The sequence below is a fragment of the Dromiciops gliroides genome, chromosome X (assembly GCF_019393635.1).
Source record: "Dromiciops gliroides isolate mDroGli1 chromosome X, mDroGli1.pri, whole genome shotgun sequence".
NCBI classification, from domain to species: Eukaryota; Metazoa; Chordata; class Mammalia; order Microbiotheria; family Microbiotheriidae; genus Dromiciops; species Dromiciops gliroides.
The window spans coordinates 11221794-11241133 of NC_057867.1; the positions used below are offsets into that span (position 1 = coordinate 11221794).

The window sequence follows — 19340 nt, forward strand, 5'->3', positions numbered from 1 at the left end:
ACTTCCATCAGTATTCAGGTACCATCAGTTCTTTCTCTGTAGATGGATTGCATTTTTCATAAGTTCTTCAGAGCTGTCTTGCTGAAAATAACTAATTTGCAGCAGATCATCTTACAATATTGCTGTTATTTTGTATACAGTACATTTCACTTTGCATCAGCTCATGTAAGTTTTTTGTTTTTTTTTTTTGGTGGAGCAATGAGTGTTAAGTGACTTGCCCAGGGTCACACAGCTAGTAAGTGTTAAGTGTCTGAGGCCAAATTTGAACTCAGGTCCTCCTGAATCCAGGGCCAGTGCTGTATCCACTGTGCCACCTAGCTGCCCCACAACCACTACATTTCAAAGGCAAGACTTGAACCTGGGTTTTCTTACTCTAAGACTGTACTATATCATACTGCTTCATAATTTAATAAGCATATAAATACCTGATTGATGATGCTTTGGAAATTCAAATTTGGATTCATGACTATATTGACCATATATATCTTGTCCAGAGAAACTTTGCCAACTTTACCTTGAATTGAGCTTTTCCTGGGGGTAGAACTTACCTCTTTTTTTAACAAAAGCTTTTCTTGGATGGAAGAATTACATTCTCTGGTACAACACTTCCCTTTTCTTCTTCCCTTCATGCCCCCCTCAATATTTCTACTGTAAAGGATGAGGTTGGGATAAAGGGGGGGGAAGGGAATTGACTGGTAGGACTGTATCAGCTGCTAGGACCTAGGCCCAGGCAACCTTGGTTTTTTGTTTTGTTTTTTTCGTTTGTTTTTTTTACTTTCTACATGTTAAAAATAATTAATTTCAGAATCCTCTACCCATATACTTATTTCCTTTTAGACTTTCTTTTTTTAAAAGTACTATTTTTTTTAAAAAAAAGAACAACCATGTACATGCAAAACAAGTTTGTTTGCTTTAATTGTGGGTAGCAATTCAAATTCACCTATGATAATCTGCAGGGCATTTGAGTTTTCTCTTTGTTAGCTTGACTAAGTCTGTTGCCATAGACTATAATATAACTCCAGAGCTGGAAGAGCCCTTCCATATCATCTTGTCCCTTCCTGTTGTTTTACAGACAAAGAAACAACAGAAAAGAAGCTTTACAGGATATAGAACCCTTCCCTCCTTCTTTCCTTCTTTCCTCCCCTCCCCTCCTTCTCCCTCTCCCTCCCTTCCTTCCTTGCTTCCTTCCCCTCCCTCCTTTCCTTCCTTCCTTCCTTCCTTCCTTCCTTCCTTCCTTCCTTCCTTCCTTCCTTCCTTCCTTCCTTCCTTCCTTCCTTCCTTCCTTCCTTCCTTCCTTCCTTCCTTCCTTCCTTCCTTCCTTCCTTCCTTCTTTCCTTCCCTCAAGTTCTGGTAAACCCAGTTTTTCTTATATGTCTCTATATTACCTAAAGGTTTTTAAAAAAAATTTTTGGAATAAATTCCACCCCCCGCAATAATTTGTTACCTATGTCTTTCCCTTTCCCCCTACCATTGAACAATAAAAAAGGAAAAAGAAGCCTTCATAACAAATATGCGTAATCCAGGCTAACAAACTCCCACTTTGGCCATGTCAACAAATGTTACATCTCATTCTGCATTTGAATTCTATTGTATAAATCATTCTCCTGGTTCTACTTGCTTCACTCTGCATTCTGTCATACAAATCTTTCCAGTTTTCCTCTGAAACTGTCCATTTTGTCATTTCCTATTGTACAATAATATTCCATTATATTTTTAAAATTAAAAAAATATTTTATTAGTATTCTATTATATTAATGAACCATAATTTGCTTAGCCATTCCCCAGGTGGTGAGCACCTCTTAATTTTTTGGGGGGGATTGCTTCTTCCAAAAGAATCTCTATAAATATTTTTGTACATATGAGACCTTTTCTTCTTTCTTTGATCACTTTCGGGTCATAGTGGCATCAATGGGTCAAAGGATATGCACAGTTTAGTAATAACTTTGGGGGCATGGTTCCAAATTTCTTTCTAGAATGACTGGAACAAGAATTCCCAACTCTATCAACAGTATTAGTGTACCTGTGTACCCACATACCCTCCAACATTTGTTGTTTTCTCTTTTTTTCATCAGCTTTGCCATCTGATGGGTATGGGCTGGAGCCTAAGAGTTGCTTTAATTTACATTTTTCTAATTATTAATGATTTGGAGTATTTTTTCATATGGTTAAAAAGAGCTTGGATTTCTTCCCTTGAGATCTACCTGTTCATATCCTTTGACCACTTATCAATTGGGGAATGCTTTTATTCTTATAATTTTGAATAAATTTCTTATGTTCTCCTTTGAGACCTTTAAGAGAGAAGTGATGAAATTTCCCTCCTTCCCCCCTCCCCCCTCCCCCCAGATAACTATTTCCATTCTATTCTTAGCTGTACTGGATTTATTTGTGCAAAACCTTTTTAATTTTATGTTATCAAAATTGTCCATTTTTAATTCTGGGATCCTTTTTAACCCTTGATTGGTCACGAACTCTTCTTATCTCCCTAGATCTTAAAGGTAATTTTTTCCCCTTGCCCCTCTCATATCTAGGTCTTTTGTTCCCTTAGAGCTTATCTTGTTATATGGTATGAAATGTCGATCTGTTCCTAATTTCTGCCAGACTGCTTTCTAGTTTTCCCAGCAATTTTTGTTAAATTGACTCTTTACCCTGGTAGGTAGGTAGGTAGGTAGGCAGGTAGGTAGGTAGAGTCTTTGGCTATAATCAAATTTGACAGTTAGATTTGTTTGCTTCTGTATGTTGTATATCTATTTAATATCTATTTAACTCTCTTTTTAAACCAGTACCAAATTATTTCAATGATTATGGCTTTAAAAAAAAGTACTGCTTTCATTATTTCCCTTGAATTTCTTTTCTTTTCTTTTTTGCAGGGCAGTGAGGGTTAAGTGACTTTCCCAGGGTCACACAGCTAGTGTCAAGTGTCTGTGGCCAGATTTGAACTCAGGTCCTCCTGAATCCAGGGCAGGTGCTTTATCCACTGTGCCACCTAGCTTCCCCCATTTCCCTTTAATTTCTTGACCTTTTCTTCCTCTAGATAAATTTCACTATTATTTTTTCTAGCTTTATAAAATCCTTCCTTTTTATTTTTCACTTAAACTAATAGTCATTATTTATCAGAATAGTCTGTAAGTGTATATGGGCAGCTAGGTCGTACAATGGTTAGAGTGCTAGGCCTGGAGCCAGGAAGATCTGAGTTCAAATCCAGTCTCAGACACTTACTAGCTGTGTGACCCAGGGCAAGTCACTTTACCATGTTTGCCTCAGTTTTCTCATCTGTAAAATAAGCTGGAGAAGGAAATGGCAAAGTACTCCAGTATCTTTGCCAAGAAAACCCCCAAAATGGGGCCACAAAGACTAAATAACAATAAAACTGTAAGCATGTATTTACCATGTCTGTTACATGTAACCTGGAGGTGTCGTTTTAAACAACACTCCATCTGCCTCCTTCCAGCTTCCCCCCCCTTTTTTTTTTATAAATATAAGTATCAAAACAATCCTGAACATATTTTTTGGATAGTATTAGCAGTTGATGCCCATAACTCTTCAAAACTTACACAAAATTAGCAACAGTATTTTTTTTTAAGTTTTCAACATTTATTTTAGCAACAGTATTTATTGTAACTGCTACTTTAAACAATCGAAATGCTAGCTCTTTCCCTTGGCAAGATGGATAGAGCATGCCTTTTACATTTTTCCATCCTGGGGAAATTAGATTTCCAAAATATATTCTACTCTATAGCAACCGATTGCTTCTCGTCATGTTTTGATCTTGTAAAACCTGAATTCTATTTGGGGTACTCCAGGTTTGTGCTTATATGATAGTGCTTTGATAAGGGGAAAATGACTACATTTAAAATAATATGTTAAAAATCAAAACAAATCTATTCTTACCAATGTCCAGATCATGCACACCAGCTGGGATTCTTTTAACATATGGGTTTTGCATTGGTAGATTTAATCTGCTATTCTGTTGGGAGTAATCATGTATCTCATTCATATTCATTGTTGGAAGTGCTTTGAAGTATTTACATCTACACTCAACTTTCAGATGCCTTATTTCCAGTTTGCCCCAGGCCCACTAATCATACCTGTCTCCCTTGTAAGGCTCGTTTCATCATCTTTAAGTCTCTAGCTAACCATACTATTACCTACTCCTCTTTGGTCTTCTTCAAGGTCTCCTAACAGTTGAAAATTATGTGGAACTTTAATTCTTAGGGAGCCTACCAGATTCTTCCACTACCTTGTATGATGCATACCTAGATGGCGGACCTGCTAAGTGATTTTCTAAAGATCTCTTGATCTTCTTTTTCCTCTTGGAAACAAGGACTGTTTAGTTTGTCTTTGTATTCCTAGCATCTAGCCCAGGATCTGGAACATAGTCGCTACTTTATAATGTGTGTTGAATTGAATTCCCCAGTAGATCAATGATCAAAGGATATGAACAGGAAATTATGAAAGGAAGAAATATAAGGTTTGAACAACTGTATTTAAAATACTCCAAATCAATAATTAGAGAAATTAAACTAAAGCAGTTCTGAAGTTCCATTTCGAGCCCATCAGACTGGCATGAGGAAAATGATAAATGTTGGAGGGACTTCAGAAAGAAAGGCACATGAGCTTGGTAGAGATGTTAATTGGTCCAGTCAGCCCGGAATTATGCCTTTCATATCTCTTAACTGTACCTATCCTTTGACCCAGAAACACCTCTGTTAGAACTCTACCCCAAAGAGATCAAAGAAAGAAGATTCATATATACATAAATATTTAAAGCAGCTCATTTTGGTGTAGCAAAGAACAGGAAATTAAATGGGTTTCATCCACTGGGGAATGGTGAATCCATTCCAGTATATTGAATGCCTTAGACACTAGCTGTGTGACCCCCGGCAAGTCATTTAACTTCTCTGTCTCAGTTTCCTCATCTGTATAGTGGGGATACCAATAGTACCTACCACACAGAAGTATTATAAAGATCAAATGAGAGAACATAGAAGAATTGGCAAAACTTGAAATGATATATGAATCCTTGTCATTATGATGTTGATGGAAGGAAGGATAACTTCAGAAAGACCAGTGAGAAGACTTGTACTTTGAAAGATTTAAGAACAATGCAATGACCAACCTTGATTCCCAATAACTGATGATAACGCAAGCTACCCATCTCCTGACAGGCGATAGAAGACTTAGTGCCCCCCCCCAGGCAGTGAGGGTTAAGTGACTTGCCCAGGGTCACACAGCTAGTAAGTGTCAAGTGTCTGAGGCCAGATTTGAACTCAGGTCCTCCCGAATCCAGGGCCAGTGTTTTATCCACTGCAGCACCACCTAGCTGCCCCCAGAAGACTTACAGTTTTGAACATCACCAATATGGAAATTTATTCTGTGTGACTAGGCATATATGTTGAAAGGCTTTTGTTTTTCTTTTTTTTCCATAGGGTTTGTGGGGTGGGAGGTAGTGTTAGCAGAAGAGAAAAGGGGACTATAGACTGGCTGCAAAAAAAAGGAAGGAAAGAAAAGAAAGGAAAGAAAACCATGGAATCATTTGGAAATTTGCAGAAGAGGACAAAAGAAATGACAGAAGGAATCACAATTAGGACAGTTTTGAAAGTTCTATGTTGACTTTATTAAAAGAAAGGCAAGCTATACCTAATTGTAATTCCTAGTTTCATGTATAAGCCTCTTTCTATTCTCCTATGTAGGTGGAATGACCATTTTATTTGGTCTTAGCTCTATTCAGAACAAAGAAACAAAAAGAAAATGAATTGGCTGCTAATCCCCTGCCATCTAAGGGGCTCTGTCCTATACATACCTTTCCCTGTTGAAGTCTCATTGCTGGGTAAATAGGAAGGACAGCTGACAGAGAGCTTCTGATGGAGTTTTCTCTCTATCTCTGACCCTAGCCCCAAATTGAATAGAAAGGCTTTTTGTGACATGGAATTCCACACTGGTGGCTGATGAGGGCTTCTTAAACTTTTTCCACTCACAGCCCCTTTTCACCAGAGAAATTTTTATATGACTCCAGGTATATAGGTATAGAAAATAGGTATGCATAACCCTTTACTGTTGCCAAATTTTTTGCAACCCTCATATTCAGTTACTCTGCCCCATATGGGGTCTCAGTTTAAAGAACTAGGGCCTAGCCAAGATGAAAATGGCTGAAAGGGTTTTGTTAAGTCTTTTCTGGCTTTTAACAACCTCCCTCTCTTGGACTCCAAAGAGTTTCTTGAGCAAGTAACAACTCCTTGGGGGCTTAGTTATGGGGCCTCTCTGATTCAGAACTGAAAGGGATCTTAGAGGTCATCTAGTACAGCCTTCTCTTTTCATAGATGAGGAAACAGGCCCCAAGTGGGGAAGGGACTTGCCCCAAAAGGTCACATAGGTAACAAGTAACAGAGCTGGTATACGATCTCCATTTGTCTGATTTTAGGGCCAACATTCCATGCCATCTCCCTTAATGAATGTTTGTTGGGTTAAACCAAATTGAAGTGTTCAGAATTTGGTAGGTATATTCCCAAGGCAGCATGGGTAGTAGGCCCTTTGTTGCTGGGACTTTGCTTTCTCTAAAGAACCAGCACTTCTGAGCACTGCCTAGAGCAGGTTACCATGTATTGTGGGATGTTGAAGAGTGTCCCTGTGCTGGGATAGCATCCCCTAGTGCTGTACCCAAACACTAGCCGCCCGGCCCCAAGTGACGTGGGGGGCTTACTTGTGTTTCAGATCAGTGCTGAGACCTTGGCCAGCATCCTGCCACAGAAGGGCGAGTTGGTAGTTTCATTGAAATATATCCCGGCCTCCAAGCTACCTGTTGCAGGAGACCACAAAAAAAGTAAGTACTTGCTGAAGCACTTGGCCGTAATTATTTCAGCTTTGGCCAGAATACCAAAAGCCCTGGTTCTGAGGATTTGCCTAGCATCTGGGAGGGGGAGTTTGAGGAGAGAGGTGGTCCTAGTCCTGGTGAGCTGCTAGGCTTCCTGGGAGAACCTGGCTGTGTGTTGGAGCCTTGGGCCATCTAGCAGGCTCCCTCCACCCCCTCCCAGCCTCAAGCAGATTATTCCTCAGAGGGAGTCCTTGTTCTGCTTATGGAAATGCCTGTTGCTCTAAACTGAATGTGATTTGGTTCAGTTATGGACGCTGCTGGGTGCTAGAGAACATACTCACTGTGGATGGTCTCTTTTCTAGGCAAAGGTGGAGATGGAGGAGAACTCCAGGTGTGGATTAAAGAAGCCAAAAATCTGACTGCAGCCAAATCTGGAGGCACCTCGGACAGCTTTGTCAAAGGGTGAGTCTTCGGTCAAGTTGAGCCTAACTAGCGGCAGGATGAGAAGGCCAAGAGAGAGGATGTTCCCTGCAATTCCATTTGCTCCTTGCTCATGAACCCATCCTTGGCTTCCCCTGGCCTTTGTCCTGAAGGCGGAGGCAGCATTTCATTGCTCTGAACCCCTCCCTTGAGACTTGGCCCAGCTTGGAATTCGGTCACAGAATTGGCACGGAGTTGAGTGGGACATTTACTAATTGATATCATCATCATTGTTGTCATCATTGTTATTTTGTGAGTCAGCCCTATGATTTCACCGGTGTAGGGAACTCTCAGAAAGGAAGTAGTTTGGCAATATTTTGCAACTTAAGCCGAAAACAAGGCCTCTTTTTTTTTTTTGAGGCAATTGAGGTTAAGTGACTTGCCCAGGGTCACACAGCTAGTAAGTGTCAAGTGTCTGAGGATGGATTTGAACTCAGGTCCTCCTGAATCCAGGGCTGGTGCTTTATGCACTGTGCCACCCAGCTGCCCCCAAAGCAAGGCTTCTTAACCTGGTGTCCGTGAACTTATTGGTTTTGGGGTTTTTTTTTGTTTGTTTTTTTTTTTGTAGTAAGGAGATGCTCTCTCTTTATTTTTTTCCTGATAAAAAGTATTTTATTGTTTTTTCCAGTTACATGTAAAGATTGTTCTCAGCATTTGTTTAGGTGAACTTGTTTTTAAACATATTTGGGGGGCATCTAGGTAGTGTAGTGGATAGAACACCAGCCCTGGAGTTAGGAGGACCTGAGTTCAAATCTGGCCTAAGACACTTGACACTTACTGGCTGTGTTACTAGCTGTGTGACCTTGGGCAAGTCACTTAACCCCAACTGCCTCACCAAAAAAGAACCCAAACAAACAAAAAATGTCGGTAAACATATTTGGATACCTGTATTCCAATATAATTAGTTTCCTTTGTAATTCTATGCATTTCAAACCATTATTCTGAGATGGAAGGGGTCCATGACAGCAAAAAGGCAAAACACCCCTGTCTCAGCAGGCTATCTGTAGCACTGCTCAGGGCCACAAAGCAGTAGGCGTTGGAGATGGAATTTGGACCCAGGTCTCTGACTTCATGGGCTACCCTACACTGACTAAGCACTCTCCTAACTCCCATTCATCCAGGTTGGCACAATACTCTCTATACATACTCTGAGCCTCATAGGACACTTTTGGGTGAGGGAGGGACTAGAATCACCCTCATTTGGGAGGTGGGGTGCCTTGTGCTGCCAACTCCTGCTTCCTCTTGGCATGGCAGTGGGGTTCTCCAAGGTGTCTTCAGGACCTTTGTAGGTGCTTTCAAGGGGAAAAGGCTTTCAGTAGGAGAACAGAGGGAGGCTCATGACCAGGCTCGCCAACCAAAGGGTGATGGTGAATAGTTCTCTGAGACTATCTCTGGAGTCATAAAGATGTAAGGCCTGGGTGAAAGGGACACCCATGCTCAGATGAGCCTTCATTTAATCTTATGATCTAACAATGCCCCCTCTCCTTCCCCTTCCTCCAACACATGGCATCTCTAGCTTTGAGCTTTTAAAAAATATTATTATTATTATTATTATTATTATTATTATTATGTTTGTGGGGCAATGGGGGTTAAGTGACTTGCCCAGGGTCACACAGCTAGTAAGTGTCAAGTGTCTGAGGCCGTATTTGAACTCAGGTCCTCTGAATCCAGGGCCGGTGCTATATTCACTGCGCCACCTAGCCTGAGCCTTGGCTCTCCCTTGGCTCTCCCAACACATGGCATCTCAAGCATTTGGATGTTACCAATAAGGTAGCCTCACTTGATGAAATAACAGACTGTCAGCGTTGTCCAAGTCCTGGATCTCCCTTCTGACCCAGCTTTGATGTTGACGGGTACCTGTGAGGTTCTTTAATAAATCATGTCTGATTAGGCATATGGGGCTTTCACTAGGACCTGGCTCTTCCCCACCCCCTCCCCTCCATTCATTTTCTGTGACACATTTATTAGCCTGAGAGGCAGCATGCTATAATCGGATATAGACCAGACCTTGGAGTCTGGAAGACCTGGCTTTAAATCCCACCTTTGATCCTTCCTCTGGCCAAGTGGCCTTGGGCCAGTTATTTCAATTCTCCAAGTCTGAAGCAATTACCTAAGACTAAGTTATCGCAGATGGCTGGAGAGCATGCCCACCCCCATCAAATAACTGGTCCTTGACACATGAACCTTCCCATTAGGAGCCTTATATTAACTTGGCCATAAGGCAACCAAGTTAGATTGGGTCAGTGATCTGAAAGGCAACATGGCAATGGAGAGAGAACACTGGACTCAGGCTAGGAGTCCTTGGTTCAAATCCCAACTCAGATATTTACTAGCTGGGCAGGCATGGACTGGTAACTTAACCCCTTTGTATCCTAGTTTCCTCATTTGTTTAAAATAATGGGGGGGGGCAGCTAGGTGGCACAGTGTATAGAGCACTGGCCCTGGAGTCAGGAGTACCTGAGTTCAAATCTGGCCTCAGACACTTAACACTTACTAGCTGTGTGACCCTGGGCAAGTCACTTAACCCTCATTGCCCTGCAAAAACAAACCAAAAAACCCCAGCAACAACAAAAAAATAAAATAAAATAATGGGGATGATATCCTAACTTACCTCCTTGGGCTGCTGTGTGGATAACACTTGGCCAAACCTTAAAATGCTATCAAGAAGGGGGCAACTAGGTGGCTCAGTGGATAAAGTACTGGCCCTGGATTCAGGACCTGAGTTCAAATCTGGCCTCAGACACTTGACACTTACTAGCTGTGTGATACTGGACAAGTCACTTCACCCTCATTGCCCTGACCCCCCAAAAAGATATCAAGGTGTAAATTAATTATTATGAGTAATAATAGTAATAGTAGCAGCAGCAGTAGTAGTAATAATAATAATAATTTGTAGTAGTAAGAGGAGAACAAGGTAGAGGGATTCTACTTTAATAGAAAGCAAGGAGGAGGGGGTGCCTATTGGGGTTCTCAGAGTGGGGCTACACTTTTCAGGCCAGACCAGTGGAAAGGAGGACCTTGGCTCATTAGATGTGGCCAGCTTAGAGAGAGTGACTGTTTTCCTCTCTCACTACCTTTCCCATTGCTCAGGTACCTCCTTCCTATGAGGAACAAGACCAGCAAACGCAAGACTCCAGTGGTGAAGAAGAGCTTGAACCCCCACTACAATCACACATTTGTTTACTGTGGAGTAAAGCCGGAGGACCTGCAGCATGTGTGCCTGGAGCTGACCGTGTGGGACCGGGAGCCCTTGGCCAGCAATGATTTCCTGGGAGGAATCAGGCTGGGTGTCGGTACTGGTAAGATTAGTGGGTTCCTCCTGCCTCCCAGCCCCAACCCCTTGCAGTTTCTGAAGACTGACATTCCTATATGTGATGACTTGGGGACCCTCCCTTCCTTTGCTTGGGTTTCCGCTCTCTCTCTCTCTCTCTCTCTCTCTCTCTCTCTCTCTCTCTCATGTAAGATTTTTTTTCCAAGGGTAAGGGGGTCAGGGGAGGCTTGTGGGAAGAGTAAGTTGAATCTCTGCTGTACTCTAGCAGGAATAACTGTACCTCCCCTGCTTCCTTCTACCTAGCCCCAGAGTCCTCAGCTTAGAGGAGGGGTGCTTTCCCTTGAACCAAGTTAGCACTCGTAGGTTGGTTATGGTTTGGGCATGAAGTGTCAGTGGCCAGTTTTTTTTGCTTTTCTTTAGTTTTTTGGGTCTAGACCTGCCTGTGATTTCATTGAACCCAAGTTTTATTGGCTTCCCAAACTGGCCCTCTATCCACTGCCCCATGCAGCTTCTCAGCATGGCTGGTAATCTGGAACAACAGTCTGAGCTAGAGATTCTCCCATTATGTACTGGACATCAGAGTCCTAATGTCACTTTGGGAATCCCTTTCTCCTGAGCTGAAGGCATGGATAGAGTCTTTTTGTCCATTCTAGGTAATTGTTCACATCCGTTCCTCTTAGTAAGGACACCCTCATGGAGTCTCAGATAGTGGATCTCTCTTTTTAGGCATCAGTAATGGGGAGATGGTTGACTGGATGGACTCTGCTGGGGAAGAAGTGAGTCTGTGGCAGAAGATGCGTCAGTACCCAGGCTCGTGGGCAGAAGGGACCCTGCAGCTCCGTCCCACCATGGCCAGGCAGAAGCTGGGATCCTGAGCCTTGGCTCTCCCTGGAGCTGCAGGACCACAAGCTGGGCCAAGCTGGAGGAAGTAGAGCCAGGATTCATACTGCCTTGTTTCATACACAGATGCACACGTGTGTGTGTATGTTCCTGTGCATGTGTGTATACAGCTGTGCTCTCTGAATAGCTTGCCATCCTGCAGTGAAGGGGGATGTTGTCACCTTTTAAAGCAATCCCAGTACTATGGGTTTATTCTTGGTCAGTGTTTGTGCCTGTGTTCAGTCTCACCTTGTTTGTTTTTCTTCTTGCAGATTCCATCCTGACCCATCCATTTTGGGTCAGGGTTAAATGTAGTGTTTGAGAGCTTGAAACCACCAAGTTTTTCAACCTCTTCTACTCTCTCCCTACTCCTAGAGAGTTCATGGCCTCTTGGGCCTTAGCTTTGCCCCCCTGTTTTGTGGGTTCTGAGGTACTCGTACCCCTTGCCCAAGATTGTCAGGGGCAGGAAAAAACAGGAAAAGAGTAGGAGTGAGAACAAAAGCATCAGACTCACCTCCTTGGGAGATGAAGGGACTCCCTCCCTAGTACTCAGTAAGGCAGCTGGGGCTCCTTTGTATTTCACCTGTTTTCAGTTCCTCTTCTGGTCATACAGGAGGGGTTTTAGGGGGGAAGTCATTGCTTTTCTTCCCTTTAAAGAGATTCCCCTGAATTTATCTCCTCCCCCCAACTCAAGTTGAGTGTCCAGTTTCCCCTCTGGGTATCTTGGAGGCCTTCATCAATGGTGGCCAAACTGTTTGTGTCCTTAGTGTGTGTGTAAGGCACTGCTAGGGACCTGGTTTATAAGTTTATGTCAAGCACCCTGGGTTCATCTAACGGGAAAAATGGCATGAGCTCAATGACCAATATCTGGGAGAAGAGCTTAAAGCCAAAGGAGAAATCCAGGCAAACTATTCTGAGCCTGGGGGTTAGGGAAGGCTTTGTGAATGAGTTGGCACCTAAGTTGGATCTCCAGGGAAAGTTGAGCCTTCTGCCAACAAGTGGGGAAGCAGGAGAGGGGGAGTTCATTTGAGGTATGGAGGATGACATAAGCTTAGATATGGAGATAGACAAAGACAGGACAAGACCAGATTCCTTGTGATCACCATCATCCCAAGTGGCTCTGGTTTTCAGAGCCAGGCTTTTGAGAATCTAAAGCCTTTAAGCCAGTTGTCTTAAACATAGCCAGCATGTTCTGTTCTCCTAAGTAGGCGCTTAAACCTTATCCCAGAGTTTTCTCAGGACCACACCCCTACACACACACACACACACACACACACACACACACACACACACACACACACTTCACACAATTATAGCAGGTATTGCAGAGCCCTTAGTGCCTTCACTGACCAGCTTAGAGTGAGGCCAGACCTTGGACTTGACCTGGAGTGCTTTGGAAGGGAGGCTAGATATAGGTTCTCTGAGTTTAGGTCAAGTGGCTGGGCACTAATTCTCTAATGCTGTTCCATGCTGACAAGATTTCTTGGTGACCCCCCCCCCCATTACAGATGCATTTACAAAGTTGTTTGCAGAAGGAGCTACACTGGGGAGGAAAACAACTCTGGAGCAAGCTGCACTAGCTCCTCTTGCCTAGCTAGCTGAAGAAATCTCTGTTGTAGGGAGGAATTGGATGGAGGTCATATCTGGATTTCTCGGTTTGGTTTCATAGCATAACAGGGAGAGCCTTGGCTACAATTTGTCGTGTTGCTGTTTGCCGCCTTTTAAAATGTTTGTTTTAATAAAGCTTTCTTACGTGCCTGCCTTTTGCCTCTATTCATTCTTTTGATCCTGACTGGGGTGCCCTGGCATCCTCACTACCTCTTCTGTATGGCTGGGAGGGTGGCGGGCAGCCAGAGTGACCCTTGCTCTCCTGACCACCCAGTCCTTCCTCTATGAGATGGCACCTCCCTTAGTGCCACCATGCCCTGTTTCCCTAAACCAGAGTCTCAGGGCTGGAAGGGACATGAAACTCTAGGCTGATGCATACTGGAGTAAGAATCCTCTCTTCCCTTTACCTGACCAGTACTGATTCCCATCATCAGGCACCAAGAATTCCCATCCTCTCTTAAATGAAGCCACTGGCTCTCCTCTCCAAAGTAGCAAGGATGTGTCTTTCACTGTTCTCTGCAGGACAGCCAGGGTTTGGGGTGGGGGGAGTGTGGGAAGTGAGAGTCTGCTAGCTCTGGGGATCATGTCATTCTGCAAGCCATTCTGCCCTGAGGTCTTTTTGGAGACCAGGGCCTGCCAGTTCACCAGGGCTAGCTCAGCTTTGAGGGCAACAGAATACAGCTACACACAGCACATGCAATGAGTAATGAGTGACCCTTGAGCCCCAAACAAGGTTTCTGTGGTTTGGGATCAGGGACGAGACGATTTGATAACATTCAACAGAAAGTCCATTCAAACATCTCAAAGGACTATTTAATATACAAAGTCAAACAAGCCAAAGGTTTCCAATAATATCCAATCAACTTCTTAACTTATAGATCTGTGTATGACATAAATTGGCATTGAGTATGCATGAAGCTAGGGCTAGGTTTATGGCTTGGCTCTAAGCCTGGTATGTTGTCTTAGAGAGCCAGCCAGTGGCAGCAGAAAGCACTGGAGTTAGGAGACCTGGGTTCAGATTTTGCCTCACAAATTTGGTCATATCAAAGGCATGGCAATCACTTAACTTCTAAGTACTTTGGTTTCTACTCTTCTGTAAAACTGGGATTCTGCATTTCCTACTTCATGGGTTTATAGGAGGAAAGCACTCAGTGAACCTTAAACTGAAAGCCAACAGTCCTATCTGAAGTAGCTGATGATAATAATGGCATCTTTGGATAGAGAGCTGGGTTGGACCCCACTGGTTGGCTCCCCACCAGAAAGGACTGGGGATTTCAAAAAATGCATTTGGATCGTCTTTCGAGAGAGAATCTGATCAACTCTTACCCAAGGGCTACAGCAGGGCAGAGGGGATCTTCTGGGAGTAATCAAAGCTAACAGGCACTATTCCTTTGTAACACCTTTTCCTCCTTGGAGAATATGATTAGGGAGCCACCCCCTGAACGTGGCTTCAGTCAGCTACTGGGTGGGACTTGGCACACAGTTTCTTGGTCCTGTTATGCTATCTAGCTTCATGCCAGGCAGTTCTGGTCTGCCAATTGAAATCCAGCTCTGCTATAGGCAAAGGCGTTGCTCTCACTCCCTGTCTGACCCTGACCTTCAGAACTGGAAGGTCCGGTCTTTCTGGATGTTTTCCACGTGGAACTCTCTTGCACTTTGCATGTTCTAAGATATAACCTGCCCACTTTTTCTTGCTGAGGTGGTGCTTCTGCACTGACCTTTTAAGCTTTCTTGCCGGTCCCATTGTCACATTCCACTCAGCAACAACTTAGCTTTGCTAAGATTTTACAATAAGGTTTCTCCTAAAACTCTTGTGTAAACAAACAGTGCTTTCTGCTTTCCTGGCTTAGGGCCAGGAGCCTGTGTTCCCTGCCCACCAGGCAAAGCCCAGAATTGGACTTTTCCCCCCACCTCATCTGGATGCTTTTGGGGTCCTCTAGTTATACTCCAGGGCCCTGCTTTGAGCAATAAATATCCTAAGTTAAAACCATATTTAACTTCCCCCTGTTCCCTGAGGCCACCTTGGGACATATATTTGTGTTGAAAGCCAGGCTATTGGTGCTTTTAGCTTTGTGTGACAAGCAGGGTCTTGGTTTGGTCAATAAGTCCCACCACCTTTCCTTCAGGTGCCCCTTCAAACTGAACAAAGACACTGAAGGAGAAGGCCCCCGGTTACCTGGCGTGTTATTGGTCTTTGAGCCATAACAGAAATTAAGGAAAGTGTCTGAGCAGCAGCAGAAGAACTCTGGAGCTGAAGTCTGAGCAATGGCAGTACATAAAAGGGGGGAGGGAGAAAGGCCTTTCTCCACCCACCCCCCCATTTCTGGTTCTCACAGCTTGACTGTACTGTTCTTAGTTAGCCCTGACTTGCACTGGATCTAGCTTGGAAAAGTGAACCTATGTCTGACATATCCATCTATGTCTGACAATTTTCATGGGGCCCTTGGAGGGAGCAGCAGGAAGAGAAGCTGAAGTTTGTTGTACATCAACTTTGGTGGGGGCTAGAAGAGCAGGAAGACTAGCCCATGGCTAACTAGCAAGCCACCAGGACACACTGGGTAAGATGAACCTAGAGGATAGCAGTATCTGAGGCTAAGGCAAAGGGAGAAGCACTGGGAAGGAAAACTGAAAGACTGGCAAAATCGGTGCCATACATGCCCTTCAGTCCCACCCCCTTCCCTTCCCTTCCCTCCCTCCCCTGGGCCATCTGAAGGGAAGCGGGGTTGATTTTGCTGATGGTGTTGCCTTCAGTTGTACTATCTGGGCAAGAGAACCATTTACAACACACATTCTGTTGGTGAATGAACATAGGAGTTTATGAACTTCTGGGAGCCTGAAGGTTGAGGGGACGGAAGGCAGAGAAAAGAACACTACCCATGGATCTTGTATTTTTATGGAATGCCCAAGTTCCCTGTGCTCTGGTGCTGCCCAGGCAATCTCCACTGCTGAACCTGATGGGACTAAATAACTTCACCCACCCCAGATCCCTGCGGGTGGGTGTGGCACATGGTTTTAGATGTGTTGGTGACCAGCCCCCCCCCATTTGTAGGGCCCCCATTTCACCCAAATGGAATAAGCTCCCTATCTCTTTATTTTCTGGAGTCCAGAGTTCTTTAAAAGCCAGGCTGCCTTATGCACTCCCTGTGTCCTGGCTCAGCTTCATTCACATACATCTCGATGCTTCCGGCGCTGCTCCAGCTCCTGGTTGCTCAGAAGGTAGTCATCAATAAAGGTGAAGATTTCGTCAGGGGTAACTGGTTCCATGTAACGCTCCCGGTCCACACCCAGCTTATCAATTAGCACCATGTTGAAGTAGGATCTGGTGAGGTGCTGAAATTGCCTGGAAGAAAAAAAAAGAGCCCTGAATGTCAGGAGACTTAGGCCTCTTACCAGTCAGCCCCCTTACCTTCCGCACCTTTCATCGCCATCCTACTACTGTAAACACCTGACCTTCCTACCTCAAGTCCATTGATCTGAACCCATTCGATCGCATTTCAATACAACACAACACGTGTTTATGAATCATCTCCTATAAAGAAGGCAGCGTGTTAGATTTGTGATGATTGTAAACTATTTAAAAAGCTGAATAATTATTGGAATGTGAAGTACCATTGCACCATCCAAACTATCAATAATCATACTCCCCTGTATCTTATTGCAAATACTGGCACTGGCAAGGAACAAACACAAAATCAAAAAATACATTCTTTTTATGATAGACTCTGTGGGGAGGGACCAGCCATTTGATTTCTTTGGTGTTCACAAAATCCCACTGTGTCAATTTCCTCTGCCTTTACCTATGGAGTCAGGCAAACGGTTTTGTAGTTCCATTTTAATTAAATTACAGTCGCCTGGGGGAGATTAAAGTGTCCCACTGTGGGGTCACGCAGCTGGTATGTGTCAGAGGCAGGATGGAACTAACCAGGCTTTCTTGACCCAATCTAAGCAATTATGAGGATTACATTAAAAAAAAATTTTTTTTGAGGATTACATCTTAATGCAATTCTTAGCCTCATTTTTCCAGCTGGGGAGACTGAGGCTCAGTGACAACTGGTTCAGAGGCAGAATTTGAACCCAGGCTGGATTCCCCACTCCAGGCCCAAGTGTGCTCTCCTCCAGAGCCTCCTGCCTCAGAAGAAAGGAAAGGAAAAGGGTTTAAGGCAGATTACCTGACACAGGCTGTCCCTTTCAAAGCAGATTCTTTTTCTAAAAACCCATCCATAAATAAACGTGTCAGCCTCTCTAGGGAAGTCGGCATATGCGGTGAAGACACAGAACTTGGGCATATGGCAGGTAAGGCAGTTGGTGGGGGTGCCCAGGCCAAGAGGCTGGCTGGAACAGTCTTTGGTAAAGGCGGCGGACAACACAACCAACTTGAAGCAGGATTTGCTTGGAAACAGGAACTGTCCAGTGGAGAAGGGCGGAGGATGGAGGATGGAGGATGGAGGATGCAGGGGGATAACGGGAGGATGGAGAGGGGCGGGGGAGGAGCTGGACTCTTCCTCCCGGCAGCCTCTGCGGGGGGGCAGGAGGCCCGGCCGGGCCGAGGATGGCAACCCTGCCCCCAGGCCCCTCTCCCCTTGCCGGGCCGGCCTAGGGTTTGGGCCAGCCGGCCTCGGGTTTGGGCCAGCCGGCCTCGGGTTTGGGCCAGCCGGCCTCGGACAAGCTGGCCCGGATGCGCCGCCGCAGGCAGGCGATCTCCTTCTCCAGGCGGATGATGCGCTTCTTGGCCTCCAAGGGGCTGCGGAAGGCGTAGCTGTGATCCCGGAGGACGTGCGGCCAGCCGGGGATGAGCAGGCTCGGGCTGGGAGGGGGCCGCGGAGGGGGGCGCGGGGGCGGAGGTGGGGAGGGCCCGGCCTGCGCCTGGGCCTCCTGCTCGGCCTCGACCTGGACCTCGTCGTCGATCTGCAGCTGGACCTCGTCTTCTTCTTCGGCGTCGTGGTTGGCGGTGGGGGCGGGGGCAGGGCCAGGGGGGGCAGTTGCGGCGGCGGCGGCGGAGGAGGCCTGGGCTTCCGCCGGGGGCGCTTGGGCTGGCGCCGGGGGCTCCTGGGCTTCCGCAGGGGGCTCCTGGGCCCCCTGGAGCTGGGGCGCGGGCGCAGGTGCGGGCTGGCGCGGGCGCGGGCGTGGGCGTGGGCGTGGGCGCCCCGGCTGGCCACGGGCCCTGACGCGGGCAGTGCAGCCCTCAAAGAGGGTGGGCACGGCGTTGGCCCGGAGGCGGCGCGTCTGGCCCGTCAGGTCGAAGCAGGAGGCCTCGAAGTGGCGGGAGCACAGGAAGGCGTGCTTGCCCGGCACGAAGTTGTCACGCCGCAGGAGACGAACCCACTCGCGGCGCCGCTTGGGCTCCTGCGGGAAGCGGTGGAAGCTGATGTTGACGTGCTTGTTGTAGACGGCCGGGCAGCCGGCCGCCGCGCAGTTGGTCGGCATCCTCCTTGCTCGCTGGCGTCGCCGCCACCTCCCGCCGGCCGTTGGTCGTCTGTGGCGCGAGCCTCGAGCGCCCTGGGGCACGCGGGCGGCGGGGGGCGGGGCTAGGGCCAGAGCGGAGGGACAGGGCCGGGCGGGGGGGGAGGGGGAGCGGGGGCAGCGCGCGGCGCCCGAGGAGAGGCGAGGCGAGGCGACGGGGCCGCCGAGGGGGCCCAGGGAGGGGGGGGGCGGGGCGGGACCGGGGCCGCGCCGACTCGCCGACCGTGACGTCACTCGGCCGTTACCTCGGCGAAGGCAGGCCTTGGCCCTTGCGCCAAGATGGTGGCCGCCTCTGCACGCGCTCGTGGACCCGGAGGGCGGGGCGGCCGGGCGCGCGCTGGCCTGGGGGCTCCCCCGCCGGCTCGGCTGGCGCCCACGGGAAGACCCGAAGGCTGCGGGGCCGAGGCCCTGCTCTCGTAGGCCGGGCCGGGGGACGTCAGCGAGCCCACAGAGGGCGGTTCCGGAGGCTGGGGGAGGGGTGGGCCGACGGGCGCCCCCGGAGACAGGCCGGGCCGGGGCCTGCCCGCAGCTCGCGGCGGGATGAGCCGGAGGCTGCTCAGCCAGCGCTCCGGAGGCCAGGCGGCGCCACTCCCCCTCCCTCCCCCACAGGGAGGACTTCTCCGCCTCCGGCAGCGCCGTGGGGGGGGGCGGCTGAGTCCGTAGGGGGCTACTGCAAGGCTCGATTGCCCACCCTCCCCCCCCCCCCCGGGCATGGCAGGCAGGAGTACTTGGCTTTGTGCAGTACCTCAGATGCACACTAACCCCTACTAACTCTGGTACCCCAGACACTGCTGCTTTGAGCTCTCCCACACATGAGTAATTATCTGCACTGAT

At 46.9% G+C, this 19340-nt stretch overlaps 2 protein-coding genes across 2 annotated transcripts in view; one reads left to right on the forward strand and one right to left on the reverse strand.

Moving 5' to 3' along the window:
- Positions 1-13185, forward strand: part of SYTL4 (synaptotagmin like 4) — a 52849-nt gene extending 39664 nt beyond the window's left edge. The window contains exons 15-18 of the mRNA XM_043974465.1: positions 6709-6817; positions 7171-7270; positions 10379-10587; positions 11286-13185. Of these exons, the coding sequence (XP_043830400.1) occupies positions 6709-6817; positions 7171-7270; positions 10379-10587; positions 11286-11434 (567 nt within the window). The 3' untranslated portion in view covers positions 11435-13185. The remainder of the gene's footprint in view (positions 1-6708; positions 6818-7170; positions 7271-10378; positions 10588-11285) is intronic.
- Positions 13186-13897: 712 nt separating this feature from the next.
- The window catches only part of SRPX2 (sushi repeat containing protein X-linked 2), a 34770-nt gene continuing 29327 nt past the window's right edge, over positions 13898-19340 (reverse strand). Inside the window, exon 11 of the mRNA XM_043974198.1 lies at positions 13898-16386. Coding sequence (XP_043830133.1) covers positions 16206-16386 — 181 coding nt within the window. The 3' untranslated portion in view covers positions 13898-16205. The remainder of the gene's footprint in view (positions 16387-19340) is intronic.